The following is a 16,701-nucleotide window of genomic DNA, read 5'->3' on the forward strand; positions in this document are numbered from 1 at the left end:
TCTGTAATTCTTGCACCTGCTTTCCGTGTGAATTTATCTGTAATCTCTCTCCAGGAGAAGCTCGTGCAGTAGAGGAAGCAATTGACTATTCCAAAGTCATGAAGGGACCAAATCACTTGCAAAGAGAGGCTCTCAGCTCTGGAGTTCGAGCCAGCTTTCCCCATTCAATCTTTGTATCAAAGGAGGGAGATGCCTTAAATGCCAGACAGACCAACACGAGGCATCCAGCTCGGGTTCACCCCTACACCCATCCTTAAGTTCAAAGACAGTCATATTAGAGATCTCTGGTTTAACAGGTGAACGGAGACCAGGGACATTCACTCAGAAGCCCGTTTCGAAAGGCCTCCGGAGCCAGGCACAGAATCTCTTTTCCTCCTAACCTCTGCATCCACAGGTGTATTCACTGCACCTCTCTTGGGGCAAAACTCTTTTAGCCATTGTTTTGTGAGTTGCATTAATGACTGGTCTTTGATTGAGCAAGATGTTTCTCCATTACTCCAGGTAACTGCCACAAACCCTGAGCAAGTCTCTGAAGCTGAAAAGCTGGCTCTGGCTCCAGATGGCAGTGGTGGTGACTGCAGAAAATGTGCCTGGGTAAATGAGGACTCCTGTGGCCAAGGCATTCATGAAGTACAAGAGGGAAGAGAGAAATAAACTATTCCCAAGTAACTAATTTTCTTTAACAATAATGAATTTCTAAGACATATAACACTAATGGCCAGGCACTTAGCCCTATTTGAACAAAAACTCTGAGAAACGGAGATGTTAAGTTATCGGCCAAGGTCACACAGCTTGAGCAAGGGACAGAGAAGGATTTGAAACCAAACAGTCTAGTTCTAGACTGTCCTCTTACATAAAGTTGATCTAAGCCCCTCCAAGGAAGTCTACAACTACAGTAAGTATATGGCTTAAATTTGATACCAACAAATCCAGGTCAGATAGGTTGTCATTTGGCACAGAGTTGGTTGTAGGGGTAGGAGGTGGTCGGCTTTCTGGGTTTAAAGGGGAACAAGTCCAGTGCTAAGTTCTGTGCAGTTTGGACAGCTGCACAGAGTAAAAAATCTAAGGCCCAGGACGAAGCCCTCCCTTCTTCCACCCCAGCCTTTTCCAAAGAGGACAGACTCCCCAGCAGATGGAGTCTGAAGGTGGCATAACTATGCCAACAAGTCTGTGTTTCCTCCTCGCTCATTTGTGGGTTTCTTTCCCAGGCAGGCTGGGAAATAGCGGCCAGATAGTCACCAGCAGCTGCAAGATTCCTCACTGCCCTCTGTCCCTCTGTGCCAGGGGTAAGCACTTCTCCTGACCACTGTTCTAACAGTCCTGGGGGCCTCTCTCCTTGGACCAGCCTGGGTCACAGGCCACCCCTACACCAAATAGTGTGGCCGGGACGAACATATGCAGACGAGCTCAGGTCATCTGGAAACAGGTCAGTGGGTCACCCCATCTGGACTACGGCAGGGAACATCGAAGTGCTGGGACAAAGTCTAGTAGGACTGGGTCGGGGTGGGTGGAAACCGCAGACACCCCCACTTACCCGCAGCGGTCTTGTCGGAGATCCTCTTACAAGCAAGAGCAGTTGTGTTCTAGCGGCAGCATCGTTCTACAGCGCTCTCGTCCCGTCAAAGGCCCAAGATAGTGAAGTTAAACACGGGGTGGGGGCGGGAGTTGCTTATAGAAATACACACGTTTCAAGAGCAAGTTGAAGTGATGAATTCATGGGATGGCAGGGGCTGGAGCCGAGCCCTCAATTTCTGGTGTGGGCTCCACTCAAAAGCCAGAGGGCCCTGGGCTCTCGCTGGACTTGTTTCTGTCCTAGTAGAATGGCAGCCTCCGCTCTGCCCTCCTTGCCCCACAGGCATTTCAGGATAAACTATGACTGTGAAAGTGCTTTGCCTGCGGTAGGAACGTAAAATTCTGAGGAAATTCCCTAAGGAACTAGAGCTAATTGAATGTCCAGAAGTCAGTACTATGGAAAAAAGTGCAGGTGCCTGGAGTGGCTTGGGACTGTGCGATGTTACCGCTGGCACCAGCAGAGGGGAAGAGACCAAAGGCCACCAATGGAGGGCGGGTTCCCGCGCTTGAGGGGCTGACAATCACAACTGAGGAAAAATACCCACTTTGCAGACTTGATACTTCAGTGTCACAAAACGGCACAAATGATCAAGTCTGAACTGAAGACAGAAGTGCTGACCAGCAAAGGGCCGGCACCAGAACAGGCCTCTGAATAGAGAGGGTGAACTCTGAGCCACATGTCCCCAGGGCAGGACAGCGGTGGTGGAGAGGGGCACATTCCTGACAAGCGGCGGGGACAGTCAGAGCTCGGTAGTGCCAGTGGACAAGGTGGGCACAAATGTGACTTGGGCAAGAACCACTCATTTCAGAGGCCCTGTATTTGTGAGTCACACAAAAGATGGCGACATGGAACCCGGAGAGAAGTTAAAAGGGCAACAGGCCATCTGGAAGACCGGATTGGGCGTCCGTACTGTGTGGCAGTTGAGAGAACAGACTGTGCCCATCTCCTGCATTGTCCCACACCCCTAATCAGAAGGATCATCATGGAAAAGACATTCAAGAAAACCCAGACTGTCAGGAGAACGTGGGCCAGGGGCTGCTGTTTGCATCTGCAGTTTCTTAACACAGGAGGAAACTCCTAGTCGGGGTTCCTCTAATAAAGTGGCCACAGAGGTCTGGGGCTCCCCGAATGTGGCTGAATATTTTGGAACCACCTCACACTGGATGCCTCATTAGCAAACTCACTGGGATGGATTCCAGAACAGACCCTCTTTATAACAGCCACTTCTCTGCGGAGTCGATATGATGGTCAAAGTACCTACCATACGTGAGGTTTTTGAGGAGCACTCGCACTATTTTTAAACCCTAATATCTTTGCAACATACCTACAAACATCACGGTATCTTTTCCAACTCTGCTTGTTGCCCAGGCTAACCTCATCCATTGCAGTTATTTGTTAAGGATCTGACGGATCTTCTAAAATTCTTTGTCTTAGAGTATTTGTAAAGTAAGAGCAAGTGTGTGTAGGCGTGGTTACTGCCATCCCTCTGGGTGGCTCCGGACTTAAAGGAATTCGATTAGTTCCAACCTGTCACCTCAGAAAGAGGCTCCACAGACCCGCTGATGGCTGGCTGTGGGCCAGCCCAGCCCATCTGGGGACTGAAGGTGAGCACAGCTTATGGACAAGCACACCAGACCTACTCTGGCCTCAGCACTCAGCTTCCAGAGGCCATGACCCTCCTGTAAGAGCAGAGAGGAACTTACCACTCAGACAGCCTAGCAGAAGCAGTTTGAGCCTTGCTGTAGTTGTCACTGTAGGTCGTACCATCCCTGAGGCAGGGATCTTGTTTTGTCCTCCAGTGAATCCCAAGCTCCTTGTATAGTGCCTGGCACTCACTGGTTACTCAATAAACATTAAAAACAACAAATGCATCCATTCCTTCTAAGGACTGATAGCGACTTTGCAGTTTTCTTCTTTGATGAAGTGCATTCCCTTCATTTTCAAGCTGGTGGCCTCCAAAAGCTTACCTTTTATTCGGTTGAGGGAAAGGGGTGCTGGTGAGGACCTTGTGATGGGCAGGCCTGCACCAAGCCATCCTCAGGAAGCTAGACCCATTGCTACAGGCCACTGTCCTCCCACAGGGACACAGAAAAAAGCTAAAACCACAAAATACCCCATCCATAACCAGGCCCTGTTCACTGCACAGGTGGCCCAGTCTAGCTGCAGGCCGGGGGCCCACCAACACAAAGCACCTCTCCTTCGTAAACTTTGTGAATATTATTTCACAGCTGAGTAGCATCGATCCTAGGCTGCTCTTCTTTCAATTCCCATTTCCTCTCTCCTTTGCCCTGGCTCTGAATACCTGGCACTGCACTGACCAAGATGGTCACACGAAGCCTTGTGCTCAAAGGTGGGTCTTCAGAGCAGCAGTGGCAGCAGCACCTGGGAGCTTAAGAATGCAGAATCTCGGGCCCCATCCCAGACGTTGCTGAATCAGCAGATGCATTTGAAACAGGATCCCTTAAGGAATCACATGCTCACAAGGTTCGAGAAGTACTGGGTTTTAGGATATAATCTTCATTGAGAAAATGGCCATATTAGCTTTCTATTTGCTGCCATAACAAATGACCACAAATTCACTGGCTTTAGATGATAGTCATTTATCTCCCATTTCTGTGGTCAACAGTCGGGGCCCAGTGTGGCTCTGCTGAGCTCTCCTCTGGAGCCTCTGGGGCAAATCCGGCTTCCAGAATTCATTTCCTTCTCCAGTTTTCTCTTCAAGAGAGCAACAGTGTATCCAGTCCTCATGCTTCAGATCTGACTTCTGCTTTAGGCTCCCATGATTATATCAGACCCTCTGGATAATGCAGGATAATCTCTATTTTAAAGTCAGCTGATTAGTACATTTATCTTCAAAGTACCTCTTGCCCTGATGTTGCACAACCACAGGCATGACACCAGAGGCACTAGGTCCAAATAGGGATTCGTCATCTCAGAAGGGTACTCCCAAGTGCTCACTGAATTTTTACTGATTTTTTACAGTACATCTGTCAGTTTCTCTACCTGCTACATCCTTCCTCCTCGACCCTTAGTTTCACTCATTAGCCACTGTCTGCCCTTTACTCTGCCACATAATGTCTCTCAACACACCTCAATTCCCTCCCACACCTCAGGAGAGCTTGAGTGTGTTCACATAATTCTGCAAAGATCATCCCTTACCACACACCATCCCCAGCTGTCCTCAGCCACCCAGAGAGATCACAAGGAACAAGCCTAATGACAAAAAATGTAGAATCCCATGTCTGCCATTTCATGTCACCCCTCACTCTCCCTCGGCTCCTGCACTAGAGACCTGAGCAGGACAGATGCACTTAGAAGCATGAGGGTCAGGAGGAGGTGGCCTCACCCCAGGTTCACTGGAGCTAGGAGCCCAGCCTCCTGGTTTTCCTGGGGTCTCTTGCCACCAGCAGGACTTCACACTCTTCCAGTTTCAGAGACTAATATCTGAATAAGAGTGGTCATGTCTTCAAACAAATACAGAACTAATGACAGCCTATCACTAGCTTGTTGGTCACCAGTCAAATCCAGTTTGTCCTCATGAAGGCCCTTTAGTTATTTGGTGTCGAGGACACACAAACGACTAAAAAGACTGATTTTAGGAGACATTCTTTGTCATGTTTTGTTTTTCATGCTTAAATACTAGCCCTTATCAGTCCTGCTCATCGAGCGAATTGTTTCTAAAAAGTCCATCCTCAATGGACATGTCCTGCTACTCTGACAACTGTCTTTGTCAGGCTCCTGAAAGCACACCCCGAAATCACTCCTAAAAAGTTCTGAAGGATGCAACATGGTAGCATAATTGGTCTAAAGGGGCTTATTTGAAGGACAATACTCACTGGGATGTGAGAAAGTAAGTTTGTTCAAAAAGCAGACACTGCTTTGCCAGTCATGCCTGATCTAGCTTTGTAACCGAGAACATGAACGAAGACTTCAGGTGAATGGATTCTCCCTTCCTGAAGCTCTGGCCCATACTGGCCTAATCTGTGAGGAGCACAGGAGGATACGCTGCTCAAAACACAAGCCCTCCAGTGTGGGCACTGGTGGATCTGGAAAACTCTAAATTGCTAAGCCAATTTAGTGAAATGTTCAGTTTTCTTTAAACTCAAACTTGACAACTTTACTAAAGCGAAAGCCAAGTGAAATAATTTCCACGGGGATGGTTTCAAATTCACATATTTGTGACTCCTCCTTCCATATAAAAGTGGCACAAGGCTGTAGGCAGACAGCAGACTTTCAACTCCTTTCAGCACTCTCCTCTCAACGAGTGATAATAGCTCCAAGACAGCAACAAAACTGTGGTTATTCATGCCGTTTTCAAGTTAGCAGGAAGGGAAGCACTGCTGAAAAAGGGCAAGCCCTTGGAAATTAACATAAATGTCTACTCCATGTTGCTAATGTGTATTTTCTCATTTAATCCTTGCAGCCCTGAAGGGTGGCCTTACACTCAAGTGAGAGAACTACAGCTCAGAAGATAAGTGATCTGCCTAAGATTTCTAAGCAATCAAATGCAAATCAGGATTTAAAGTCAACTCCGCCTCCCCACTCTGCCTCCCAAATGAATAAGCACAGATTCCATGGGCTTTGCTCTTCCAGCAGACTCTGTATAACAGAATCTGGGAAGTCCTCACGGGCGGAATGGTGGTCCTATTATATTGGACTTTGAGAAGAGGGAAACCCAGCCTTTCTTACCTCACCACCACATGGATGGAGAAAATCTACCAGTGAGAAAGGACAACAGAGCTTTAAGTTACCAAACTCATTTTTACCTTCTAGATTGGGAGAATATCTTCTACAGAAAACCCCACTAAGAAACACTGTAACAAAGAGGTTGAAAATCTGTCTGTAGGACTGAACTATAACTTGTCAACTACAATCGAGGTGATGAAAATGAAATGGAATTTATGTATAAAAAAGTTCCAAGTACAGCGCAGCTTGGAGTTCTAAGGAAACTAACCCACAATTTTCCTTGAGCTAGGAATATAGCATACCAGCTAGTCACTGACAGTTGACTCTTCTTCATCCACTAATCAAACTAGTGCTAGACTCAGTCCCTGGGAATGTAAAGCTGCTTGCGCTTAGCCCTTTGATCACTTGTAATTCAAAGCGTGGTCTATGAAAAAGCAGCATAGGCATCACTTAGGAGGTTGTTGGTGATCTCCAAGAATCATTTTCTTCAGTTGCAAAGAAGCATTCTAAAATGAAAATCTGTTATCACTGAGATCTTAGTGACATAGCAACAAGCAGAGCTCCCAACGGGGCTGAGTGCCCATGACCAAAGCATCAAAGCATCGAGGCCCATCTGCCAGCCAAGGCCACCCAGAGCACTCATGTTTTCTCCAGACAGTCATTCCTGAGCCAGCTGGGTTGAATCCCACGCCTCCTGACTTGCACCAACACAAAGAAAACCTAAAAAAAACTGTTTGGTTGGAAGCTTTGAATAAGTTCCATGTTTTATATTTCACAATTTACATTTTTTATTAGAGTCCACAGTCTGCTAAATAAAGCAGTAACAAGATATTGTGCAAACTATTATACAATTTAAATCTTAGGAATTTAATTTCATTGAAAAAATTAGGTGCATATTCAAACTGGGTAACCTAAAAATACTGTTTCATCTATGGTCTAAAATACTTTTTGCAAGAGATTTACTTCCAGCACTAAAAATAATCCCATCACTTTTTTTTTTTTACATGTCTTACAGCAAAGTTTGCATTGTTAATCAAAAAGATCCATAGAGACTAATTCAGCATGTAAAAGAATAACTTTACAAAAAATCCAAGACGACCTTTCAAATCCATGTTTATTTTCTTTTTTCCTCCTCACATACAGAACCTCCACATACCACATTTTTTTCAGCTATAAAGTCATTTCGTTGGTCAGGTACCATTTCATCCCTAAAACTTTGCTGGCATCAAAATATGACAGTTAACCAGTGTTAAATCTATAAAATATTTACACAGCACAGCACATTAAGCCTTAGACACTTGGCAATTAAACCACATAAAAAAAGGACAAGACCCCCATTCTACATGTTCAGAATCAGGTGTTCATGGTCCCTGTCTGGCGACTGTACAATGGTTCCAAAAGGCAGCAGAGGCAACAGGCAGTTACTTCAGAGGACATTGAACACTGTGATCTGGAAGCACATTATGATGTTACCCTAGTGTCATGTACCACCCCACCTTTCTCTAAGGTGGTCTCATAATTCTAGAATGTCAGGTCCAGCTGATACAAAATGAAGACAGACAACACAACATTTACTCTGTGGAGATATCCTGGATATCCTAACTCCTACTATGCATGCATTGTGATTTTAAACACAACTCGTCCTAAAAACTTGTCACGATCATCATGGTTTTTTAGGTTGGGTGACCCTTCAATCTTGCACTCAACTGTTATTTCTTTTGTGGGACTAGCACCAATGCCGATCTGGACAGCAACTAATGGCTGTAGATACCTCACCTGGCAAATAAAGGAAAACACATTAATTCAAATTCTGTAATAACTTCATTTACATTTTATCGAGAGTTGGTTTATTCTGTAAAAATTTAAAACTGAAAACATCTTAACCTATTAGATTTATTATTTTCTATTCTCTACCTTTTTTCTTAAAACTAGATGTTCATTTATTTTCACTTAATTTTTATTGATAAAATGGCTATGGTTTATGGCTATGAATTTTCCTCTGAGTATTGCTTTAAATGTATCCCATGGGTTGTAATTATGTTGTTTCATTATTTTTTAGATATTCTATAATCTTGGTTTGAATTTCCCCTTTCACCCAAGAGTTGTTTGATAGAAGGTTTCCTATGGAAGAAAGCTAATAATTTCTAGTTATTGCACTGTGATCAGAAATTATCATTTCTAATATATTTCTACTTTATGGAACTTTAGGGTGTATTTTTATGATAAATTTTTGTGACTGCTCAAGGTGTGCTTGAGAAGGCTATGTATTTTATTATCTATATATTATTTTTGATAAACATGCATAAGATGTACCTTACTGATTATTATTTAGGTCTATCCTACTTATGATTGCTATGTACTTTGGTACAAATATACTCAGTTGCTTTACTATCATTGTGGTTTCTAAATATAATTCTTCACTAAAAGGAACTGGGGGCTGATTCCAGGGCTGGGAGAGGGAAAGTACGAGATGAACCTGGAATATCTTGTGGTGCCAGAAAGTAATAAAATGCTCAAAGAATCATGGAAGTATGTCAAAAGGACAGAGGAGCCAGCATGGATGTCTCCTCTCCCACCAGCCAAATCTGGGACAAGTTCAGCACCAAAATAAATGATAACAGATTATAATCCCTGAATAAAATAAGAATCCATGGACATATACGGATATAAATAAAGGGTGGAGATGAAATTAGAAAAATGTTTGGGAACAATCCTATTATTAACTGATTCAGGCAAGAATTAACAAATTCTAAGGCTATGGGAGAAACAGAATTTAGAAAATATTCTCAAATATTTTAAATTTATTGATTACAAAGGAAAACATAATAAATTTACAGTGGAGAAACCTAGCTCACAGCACCTTAACTACGTGTTCAAGGTTATCATCACCACTAACGGAACTAATCAAAATAACATCCCTCCTGATATGCTATTCTAGGACATAACATTTCCTCTGAGGCACACTTGCCAAAAATGTACACCCTAAATTTAAACATGAAAAACAGCAGACAAACCCAAAAGGAAAAAATTATATATAAATGAAGCTTAGTAAGACAAATGAGGTAAAATATTAACATTTAGGAAATCTGGGTAAAGGATCTAGAGAAATTTTCTACTATTCTAGCCACTTGTAAGTTATAAAGCATTTCGAAATAAAGTTTTATAAGTATACATACAGTATGACATAAATTTTATAAAATGATATTTATATATAAACTTAAAGACACATCTGTGACTCCCAAGAATCACAATCACTTAAGAACTTCTAAATACTTACATGCAGTTTTTTCCCATAATATGGAAAATATTTTAAGTCTATACTTCCATTGGGAGGATAAGTTGATAGAGTTATATTTCCACCCTAAAGTTGAAAGCAAAAGAAACCTTTTTTAGGTCAAAAAGCAAATTTAAAAATGTATTTATATTAAAGCAGTATCATTTACAAACAGTATGGGGAGACTACAATGCTGCTTCAACGGCATTAATTACAAATGTATTTCTGAGAAGAGACTTGCTCGTCTTGATTTAAACCCTTTGACATAAACTATCCTGATTCTTCTTACATTTCCTGGTATATATCATATGCTTCCCATTAGAGACCCTTCTAACTTACAGCCAGATCTACTCATGCACTGTCCATAAAATCTTATTTGCCTTTCAACTACCAAATGCATTCATGCTATTTATTATTTGTCTCTATTATTCTTAATAAGCAACTTATAAAAATTCTCATGTAACATTCTGAAAAGACCTAATTATAATTCCTATAATTTTAACACATACTAAGTAACAAATAGACAACAATGATTAAAATCAGTGACAAGTTTACTAAGCACTAATTAAAATAAAACCACTAAATGCTTGAATTCTAGATTAGAATAGACTAATTTCTATTTTTGAAAGCACACATGAAACGCTATAGCAAAACTAAGAATCTCTTCTAAGGAGAAGTCCTACCCTTTGCTTAAATCCTTTAACTGTCATGAAGTAGCACATGTACATGGATGAGAAAGAAATACACAGACAAGTGACACAGGGAAGACAAGACAGCACAAAGCATTGTGATGACGCCCCACAAAAAGGGCACATTCTAACAGTCCAGATCAAAGATAATGTGGAAAGAGCAAGAGATAACAAGGCTAAGAGAAACTGTAGAATCAATTTTTCAATCACTATTCAAATACTACCCTAACATTTGTACTCCTTAATTAAGAATAATAAATAAATAAACAAATAAATAAATCTTTAAGTCTAAAATAGCATTTTGTATCAGAGAAAAAAACAATCACTTTGATATGAGTGCTTTTCTGCATTAATTGCTTTTGGATAACCTATTTTTCCTTAATATATGAGCTTATTAATTCGAAGAAACACAGATGTTCCCCAAAATGTAAAAAAAAGAGTTTTTCTTTGGATGATAGTTTAATGAACATTTCAGTGTGTATTTTTAGTCAAATAGCACACTTAACTGATATTTACTTCATTTAGGGCTAACAATCCTTGAGTAGGCAGGATCAATTGTGGAGGGAACTGAGGCTCAGAGGTAAGGTCGCATGCTCAAGATTCCCATTCTTTTGGTTTGTACCTAAATCATAATGTTGGCAGGCTTTTACTTAAAGTTGTATCTTATACCATATTTGAAAATAAACATTTAGAAATTGTGAAACATTGAAATGCATATCTGAATAATGATGAGATACTTTAGGGTAAAGCATGCATGTCATGATTTTCTAATAAATAAGTGGCACCATTTTGGAAACTCTGAGCAACTAAATCTAAGGGTCTATTAATAGTCATTAAGTTCTACCTACTGAAAACAAAATAGTTTTAAAGTTAACATATTTTGTTTCTTTTATACAGTCATTACCTGTAAACTACTTAAAGAATACACACCAAATTGGTAGCATTTACCAATTTTTTCTTCTGCATTTTTCCAAATTTTCTCAAACGAACATGATTCACTTTTGTAAGAAAATATTGAGAAAACTAATGACAAATATTATGTCTTTTGAAGGAACCATCCTTTAACATAAAAGATGCCACCGCTAAGAGCATGTTCTGTTACCTGTGTTTATGCAGTAAATGTTTCCACCTGTTCTATAGAGCCACACCTCTAAAATTTATAGACTCTACTTGATTATTCCTTTGTTATTAAGACCAGGATTTTTCATTAATGTTCCCCTCCTCCCAGCTATTCTAGAAGCCTCAGCAACTTTCTTTTTTTTTAAAGATTACCACTGACTTTTTAAAAAATATTATTATTATTTTTAATGCCTACAGCATCTGGTCTTCCTAGGTTGTCTCCCATCCAAGTACTAACCAGGCCCGACCCTGCTTAGCTTCCGAGATCAGACAGGATTGGGCTTGTTCAGGGTGGCATGGCTGTAGACTCAGCAACTTTCTATTGGGAAGACTTGCAAGCAAGGAGGATCATAAAGAGTTATACAACACAGCTTCTAAATGTATTCTATAGCCTTAATGTTTTCTTTTGTATTAAGAGGTGACAGTATATGCTCACTAGATTTGTAGGATTTATCAAGAAAAGCTGGCTTCGATGTAGCATCTGGTTTTAAGTGAGATTCGAGATTTCTATCCATATTTCCTGCTGTGCTGAATATGGCATAAGGAGATGAATTGTCTAGGTCACACATGTATACTTTAACCCAGATAAGAAACTACAAACTTTCCAACCTTTTATTAAACTTGTTAGTGAGTACATAATCAAAAGAAACTAGTAAGGATACTCTGAAGCAGGAATTTTCAGAGTGTGGGCCTCAGACCAGCGACATCACCAACACCTGGAAACTTTAGTTAGAAAATCGAATTTTTGACACACAAATGGCCAACAGACATATGAAAAGATGCTCAACTTCAATAGCTATTAGAGAAATGCAAATCAAAACCACAATGATACACCATCTCACACCTGTTAGAATGGCTGACATCAACAGGACAAGTAATAAAAGTGTTGGAGAGGTTGTGGGGGAAAAGGAACCCTCATACAGTGCTGGTGAGAATGTAAATTGGTACAGTCACTATGGAAAACAGTATGGAGGTTCCTCTAAAAACTAAGAATAGAATTACCATATGACCCAGCAATCCCTCTCCTGGGTATTTACCAAAAAAAACTTGAAAACATTTATCTGCAAAGATATATGCATCCCAATGTTCATAGCAGCATTATTTACGGTGGCCAAGACATAGAGACAACCAAAGAATCCTTCGATAGATGACTGGATAAAGAAGATGTGGCACATATATACAATGAAATATTACTCAGCCATAAGAAAAGATGAAATACTGACATTTGCGACAACGTAGATGGATCTTGAGATGATCATGCTAAGTAAAATAAGTCAGACAGAAACAGCTGAGAACCATATGATTTCACTCATATAAGGGATATAAAACTGAAAGCAACAAACAAACATGACAAACAGACTCATGAACACGGGCAGTAGATTAGTGGTTACCAGCAGGAAGTAGGGGAGGCAGGATGTACATAGGAGTAAAAGGGGTCAAATATTTGGCAACAAAAGGAAATTTAACTGTGGGTGGCAAACAAACACAATGCAATATATATATATATATGATGTATTACTGAATTGTAATACAAAAAAAAAAAATATCACCTCATCCACAGACATGGAATCCCACGTAACATAGCATCTCTGACCAGAGGACTCTATGGCACAGAGAGTTGGGGAGTGGGACTATGACTATATAATCTGCTGGTCCTATCACACGCTTTACTACCCAGAAGCTAGCTGGATAAAGTATTGGAATGGACAAATAAATAAATTAACAGTACTCTAGCAATTAAAAAAAAAAGAAAGAAAGAAAAAAAAAGAAATGCAAATTTTGGGCCTCACCCCAGACCAACAGAGTCAGAAACTACAGGAATGGGACCCACACCAAGCCCTCCAAGTGATTCTGATGTTTGATCGAATTTGAAAATCACTGAGTAAGAAGTTTCTGCCCAAATAAGAAATCCATTCACGGTTAAAAGGAATTACAATTTTTTTTCACAAACAACTTTAGAAGTGACTTCGATTTAACATTTCAAGTAAAATACTTCTGACACACACTTGGAGTTGGAATGTTAATTATTTTACACAAGGATAAAATTAAATTTAGAACTTAAAAGTTTCTCCTCAGAACTCTTACCCATCATTTACATATTTGTCTTAGTTGCACTTGCAGCATGGAGAGAAAACAAAAGAAGTTATGAGATGAAAACTGTACAGCACTCTCAAAAAAAATAAAGTAGGGATAGGAGAGAAAAACCATGCCTCTACCTTAAGGAATATGTATCACATTTCATTAAATCTCAGATGCTACTGATATATACCAACTTATGTACTATTAAGAAAAAAAATCTTATGCTACACTATTAAGACACTATTAATTTTAAGGCCAACCCCGATTTCAGTGTTACTATGCTAGAAAAAAAGTGAACTTTAGAATCAATGAAATATGGTATATGGAACTATAAAGGCAATGTATATGAAATCAAATGCACATAGAAAACAAGTCTTTTTGAATTATCATGAGCAAACAGAGAAGGGCCACCCCCAAGGAACTTAAAAAAATTTAACGGGGAAAATAATGACTGAAACTCATTAGACTTAAAGTATTAAGATACACTAAAGCTTTAACAGAAGTTGGATTATTTTTTGAATACTAACCTTTACAGCACCAGTGCACTGTATCCTTGGTTCACCTAGAGGCCTTAATCCAATTATCTAAGGTAAAGAAATATTAATTAATTGAAACATCACAAAAGTATGCAACAGAACTTTTTTGCTGGGGACAAGGGGTGCAAGAGTTGAGATAAACACTAACTGTGCATTAAACCCCCATTGCCTGTGCCTCTTAATTAATTTTATTTTAGAGGATTAGAATGGACTTTTCGCTATAATAATCTTAGCAATGAACTATCTTATTATACTGTTCTGGGGCAATTTAGAAAATAAATCAGTTGCCAAAGAACAGACCAAAACATAGTATGGCACTGCTACTCCTTAAAATGAGAAACAAGTAAAAGAAACCTTGAAATTTCATTATTGATATGAACAAGTAATACAAATAACTGGAACTGCAGAGGATGATAATAACTATTCTTTATGAAAATATATTAGGTCAATGTTTCCATAATGCTTCCACAGAGCCTGACCATATTCCACTCACAGCTGTCCATTCCACAAAATGCATAATACATTGGGGAGAATCCTGCAGCACCATTCAATTTCAGGAAATGAAGCTACTTTCACGTTTGTAGTTGAGATAACAACAGCAACACTATCCTTGCCCAGATAATGACTTTGGAACAAACTATACTGGGATTAAATCTTCTGCTACACTAGGTATGCACATCTCATTATGGATCCCTGTTTGCACCTGATATTGTCTTCCTGTCATGCCCTGCAAAGCCATGTTCCTATCAACAAATATCATCCCAGACCCTCATCATTCAAGTAGGACATAATGAGAAAGAAAATAAACTCAGAAGGTTGGTCCCGTGGGATAAGGAACTGAAACTTGTTTGCTTTATATGGGAATACAGAATAGGTTTTCTAACAATCTAGTTGTCCTGAAGACACTTCTAGGAGTTTGGGATTACAAAAGGCATCCCTGTTAAAAGTAAATGAATTTAATTCATCTTAATGAGCTATATCTTCTAGTTTCACATTACTTTTGGCATACTTTGTTAACCTTAATTCTTAACAAAGTCTTGCTGAAATATCCCTCAATCATTTATTGAGTACCTATTATGTGTCAGGCAATGTTTCAGAATGATCTCTAGAATGCTGTGGGAAAATCAGGAAACTGTCATTGTCCACTTGGGGAGGGGAAGGAAGGAGAGGCTGAAGGGATGTCAATCTGGGCACCTTAGGATCTAGCTGGCTCTCCCTACAGGGAAACTCCTTTATTTACCAGTGCCAACTTTAGAAGACTCAAGTTTTACTTTTATTAGGGATGGTAGCAATTTGCTTATTGGATGGTAACTTTAATGATATATGAACTTATGATCCTGAGAGGTCTACACCTGTTTAAGAAATTGCCTCTGATCTGAGTAAATGACCAGGAAAAACCTCACTTTTCAAGGAGACCTTGGAGGCCTCAACAGGATAATTGTATAAGAATACAACTCTGCAGTCCAACATTTATATAGCAGCAAGGTACAGGGGTTAGGGATCATAGAAGAAAAGCAGCTTTCTTTACACAATGACCCTAAGTCATTATCACTTACACAGAGAGAGTAAATTAGCTTAATTTGCTAGTGGCTATATAATGCAGGCACCTCTGTGGCACGACATAGCAAAATGCTGCTAACTTGGGCTATGTAACTGCAACACCCCACTGAGCACATTATAATGCAACTTTATTAGTATTTCTACTATTTAGTTATATATATGTATGCTATAAAATATGCTTTCCTACTGATATTCAGAAAAAGTTAAATAAGCCTAAACTTCATATACTTCCCATGGGATTTGAAATTGCTTTTATAACACAGGATTCAAAGACGAGCACTGCACATTAATAAAAAAAAAACTATGCTTCGGGCATGGTGATCAGAACACCTGCCTCTTGAAGAATTAATCAATGCTTAAATGCATGTAACTATCCCCCAAAGGGAAAAGCAAAAGTTGTTTTAGTTCCTAAACCATGATCAATTCTTGAACTATCTTGTTTTTCTTTATTAATTTTTCCAAAGGTCCACGTATATCACTGTTAGCCTTTTACACAAACAACGCCCAAATGAGAGAACATTTAATAAACAGTTGCCAGCTTCTTAATAGAGTATTAGAAAAAAGCAGCAGTAGCCACAGATATGTACATACTCTGTTCATTTTCACAAGAATACAAGGGTGTCCTTTAGAGTAGCCAAACTCAGGATCATTCACACCACTGCAAGCTTGAAGTAAGTCAATAGGAAACTGACATGCAACATAAATTGGACCCTTCTGTTCAAAAAGTTGTCCACTGTGACAGACTGTGAGATTCTTCTGTTCTTCTGAATCATATGCTAAAAAGGAAACATATGTGTATATAGATCAATCGAAAAAGATCTTAAAACACAACCAAGAATATAGCATCTTTCAGACAACATTCTTTGAAGATAAAAATAGCAATACTAATTACTAGATAATTTTAGGAAAAGAATGTTGTTTGTTCCTTTAACTTTTAACAGCTATCTAATGCTCTAAAGTTTACTGCATTTCAATAATGATACAAGCTGGATTACAGACCAATCTCTTGTGTCACCATTAGGTGGTGCCAGCCAAGGCTATAGCATTATCTGAATGGTCTTTGTTCCTGGCTCAAGATACAATGGTGAGGACATAAAAGGGCACCATCGCTGCCCTTATGGAGCTTACAGTAGAGTGAGGAAGATAGATGTTAAGTATAAAATCATAACTGAATGGTGTGAAGAT

General features: G+C 39.8%; 1 protein-coding gene and 1 pseudogene across 1 annotated transcript in view; both read right to left on the reverse strand.

Moving 5' to 3' along the window:
• Positions 1-7,355: 7,355 nt before the first annotated feature.
• Positions 7,356-16,701, reverse strand: part of ATP1B3 (ATPase Na+/K+ transporting subunit beta 3) — a 36,942-nt gene continuing 27,596 nt past the window's right edge. Inside the window, exons 4-7 of the mRNA XM_006907182.2 lie at positions 16,108-16,292; positions 13,948-14,004; positions 9,537-9,620; positions 7,356-8,035 (exon numbers count right to left, since the gene is read on the reverse strand). Of these exons, the coding sequence (XP_006907244.1) occupies positions 7,868-8,035; positions 9,537-9,620; positions 13,948-14,004; positions 16,108-16,292 (494 nt within the window). The 3' untranslated portion in view covers positions 7,356-7,867. The remainder of the gene's footprint in view (positions 8,036-9,536; positions 9,621-13,947; positions 14,005-16,107; positions 16,293-16,701) is intronic.
• On the reverse strand, positions 11,531-11,649 carry LOC112476085 (annotated as a pseudogene).

The sequence above is a fragment of the Pteropus alecto genome, unplaced genomic scaffold (genome assembly GCF_000325575.1).
Source record: "Pteropus alecto unplaced genomic scaffold, ASM32557v1 scaffold92, whole genome shotgun sequence".
Classification (NCBI taxonomy): Eukaryota; Metazoa; Chordata; class Mammalia; order Chiroptera; family Pteropodidae; genus Pteropus; species Pteropus alecto.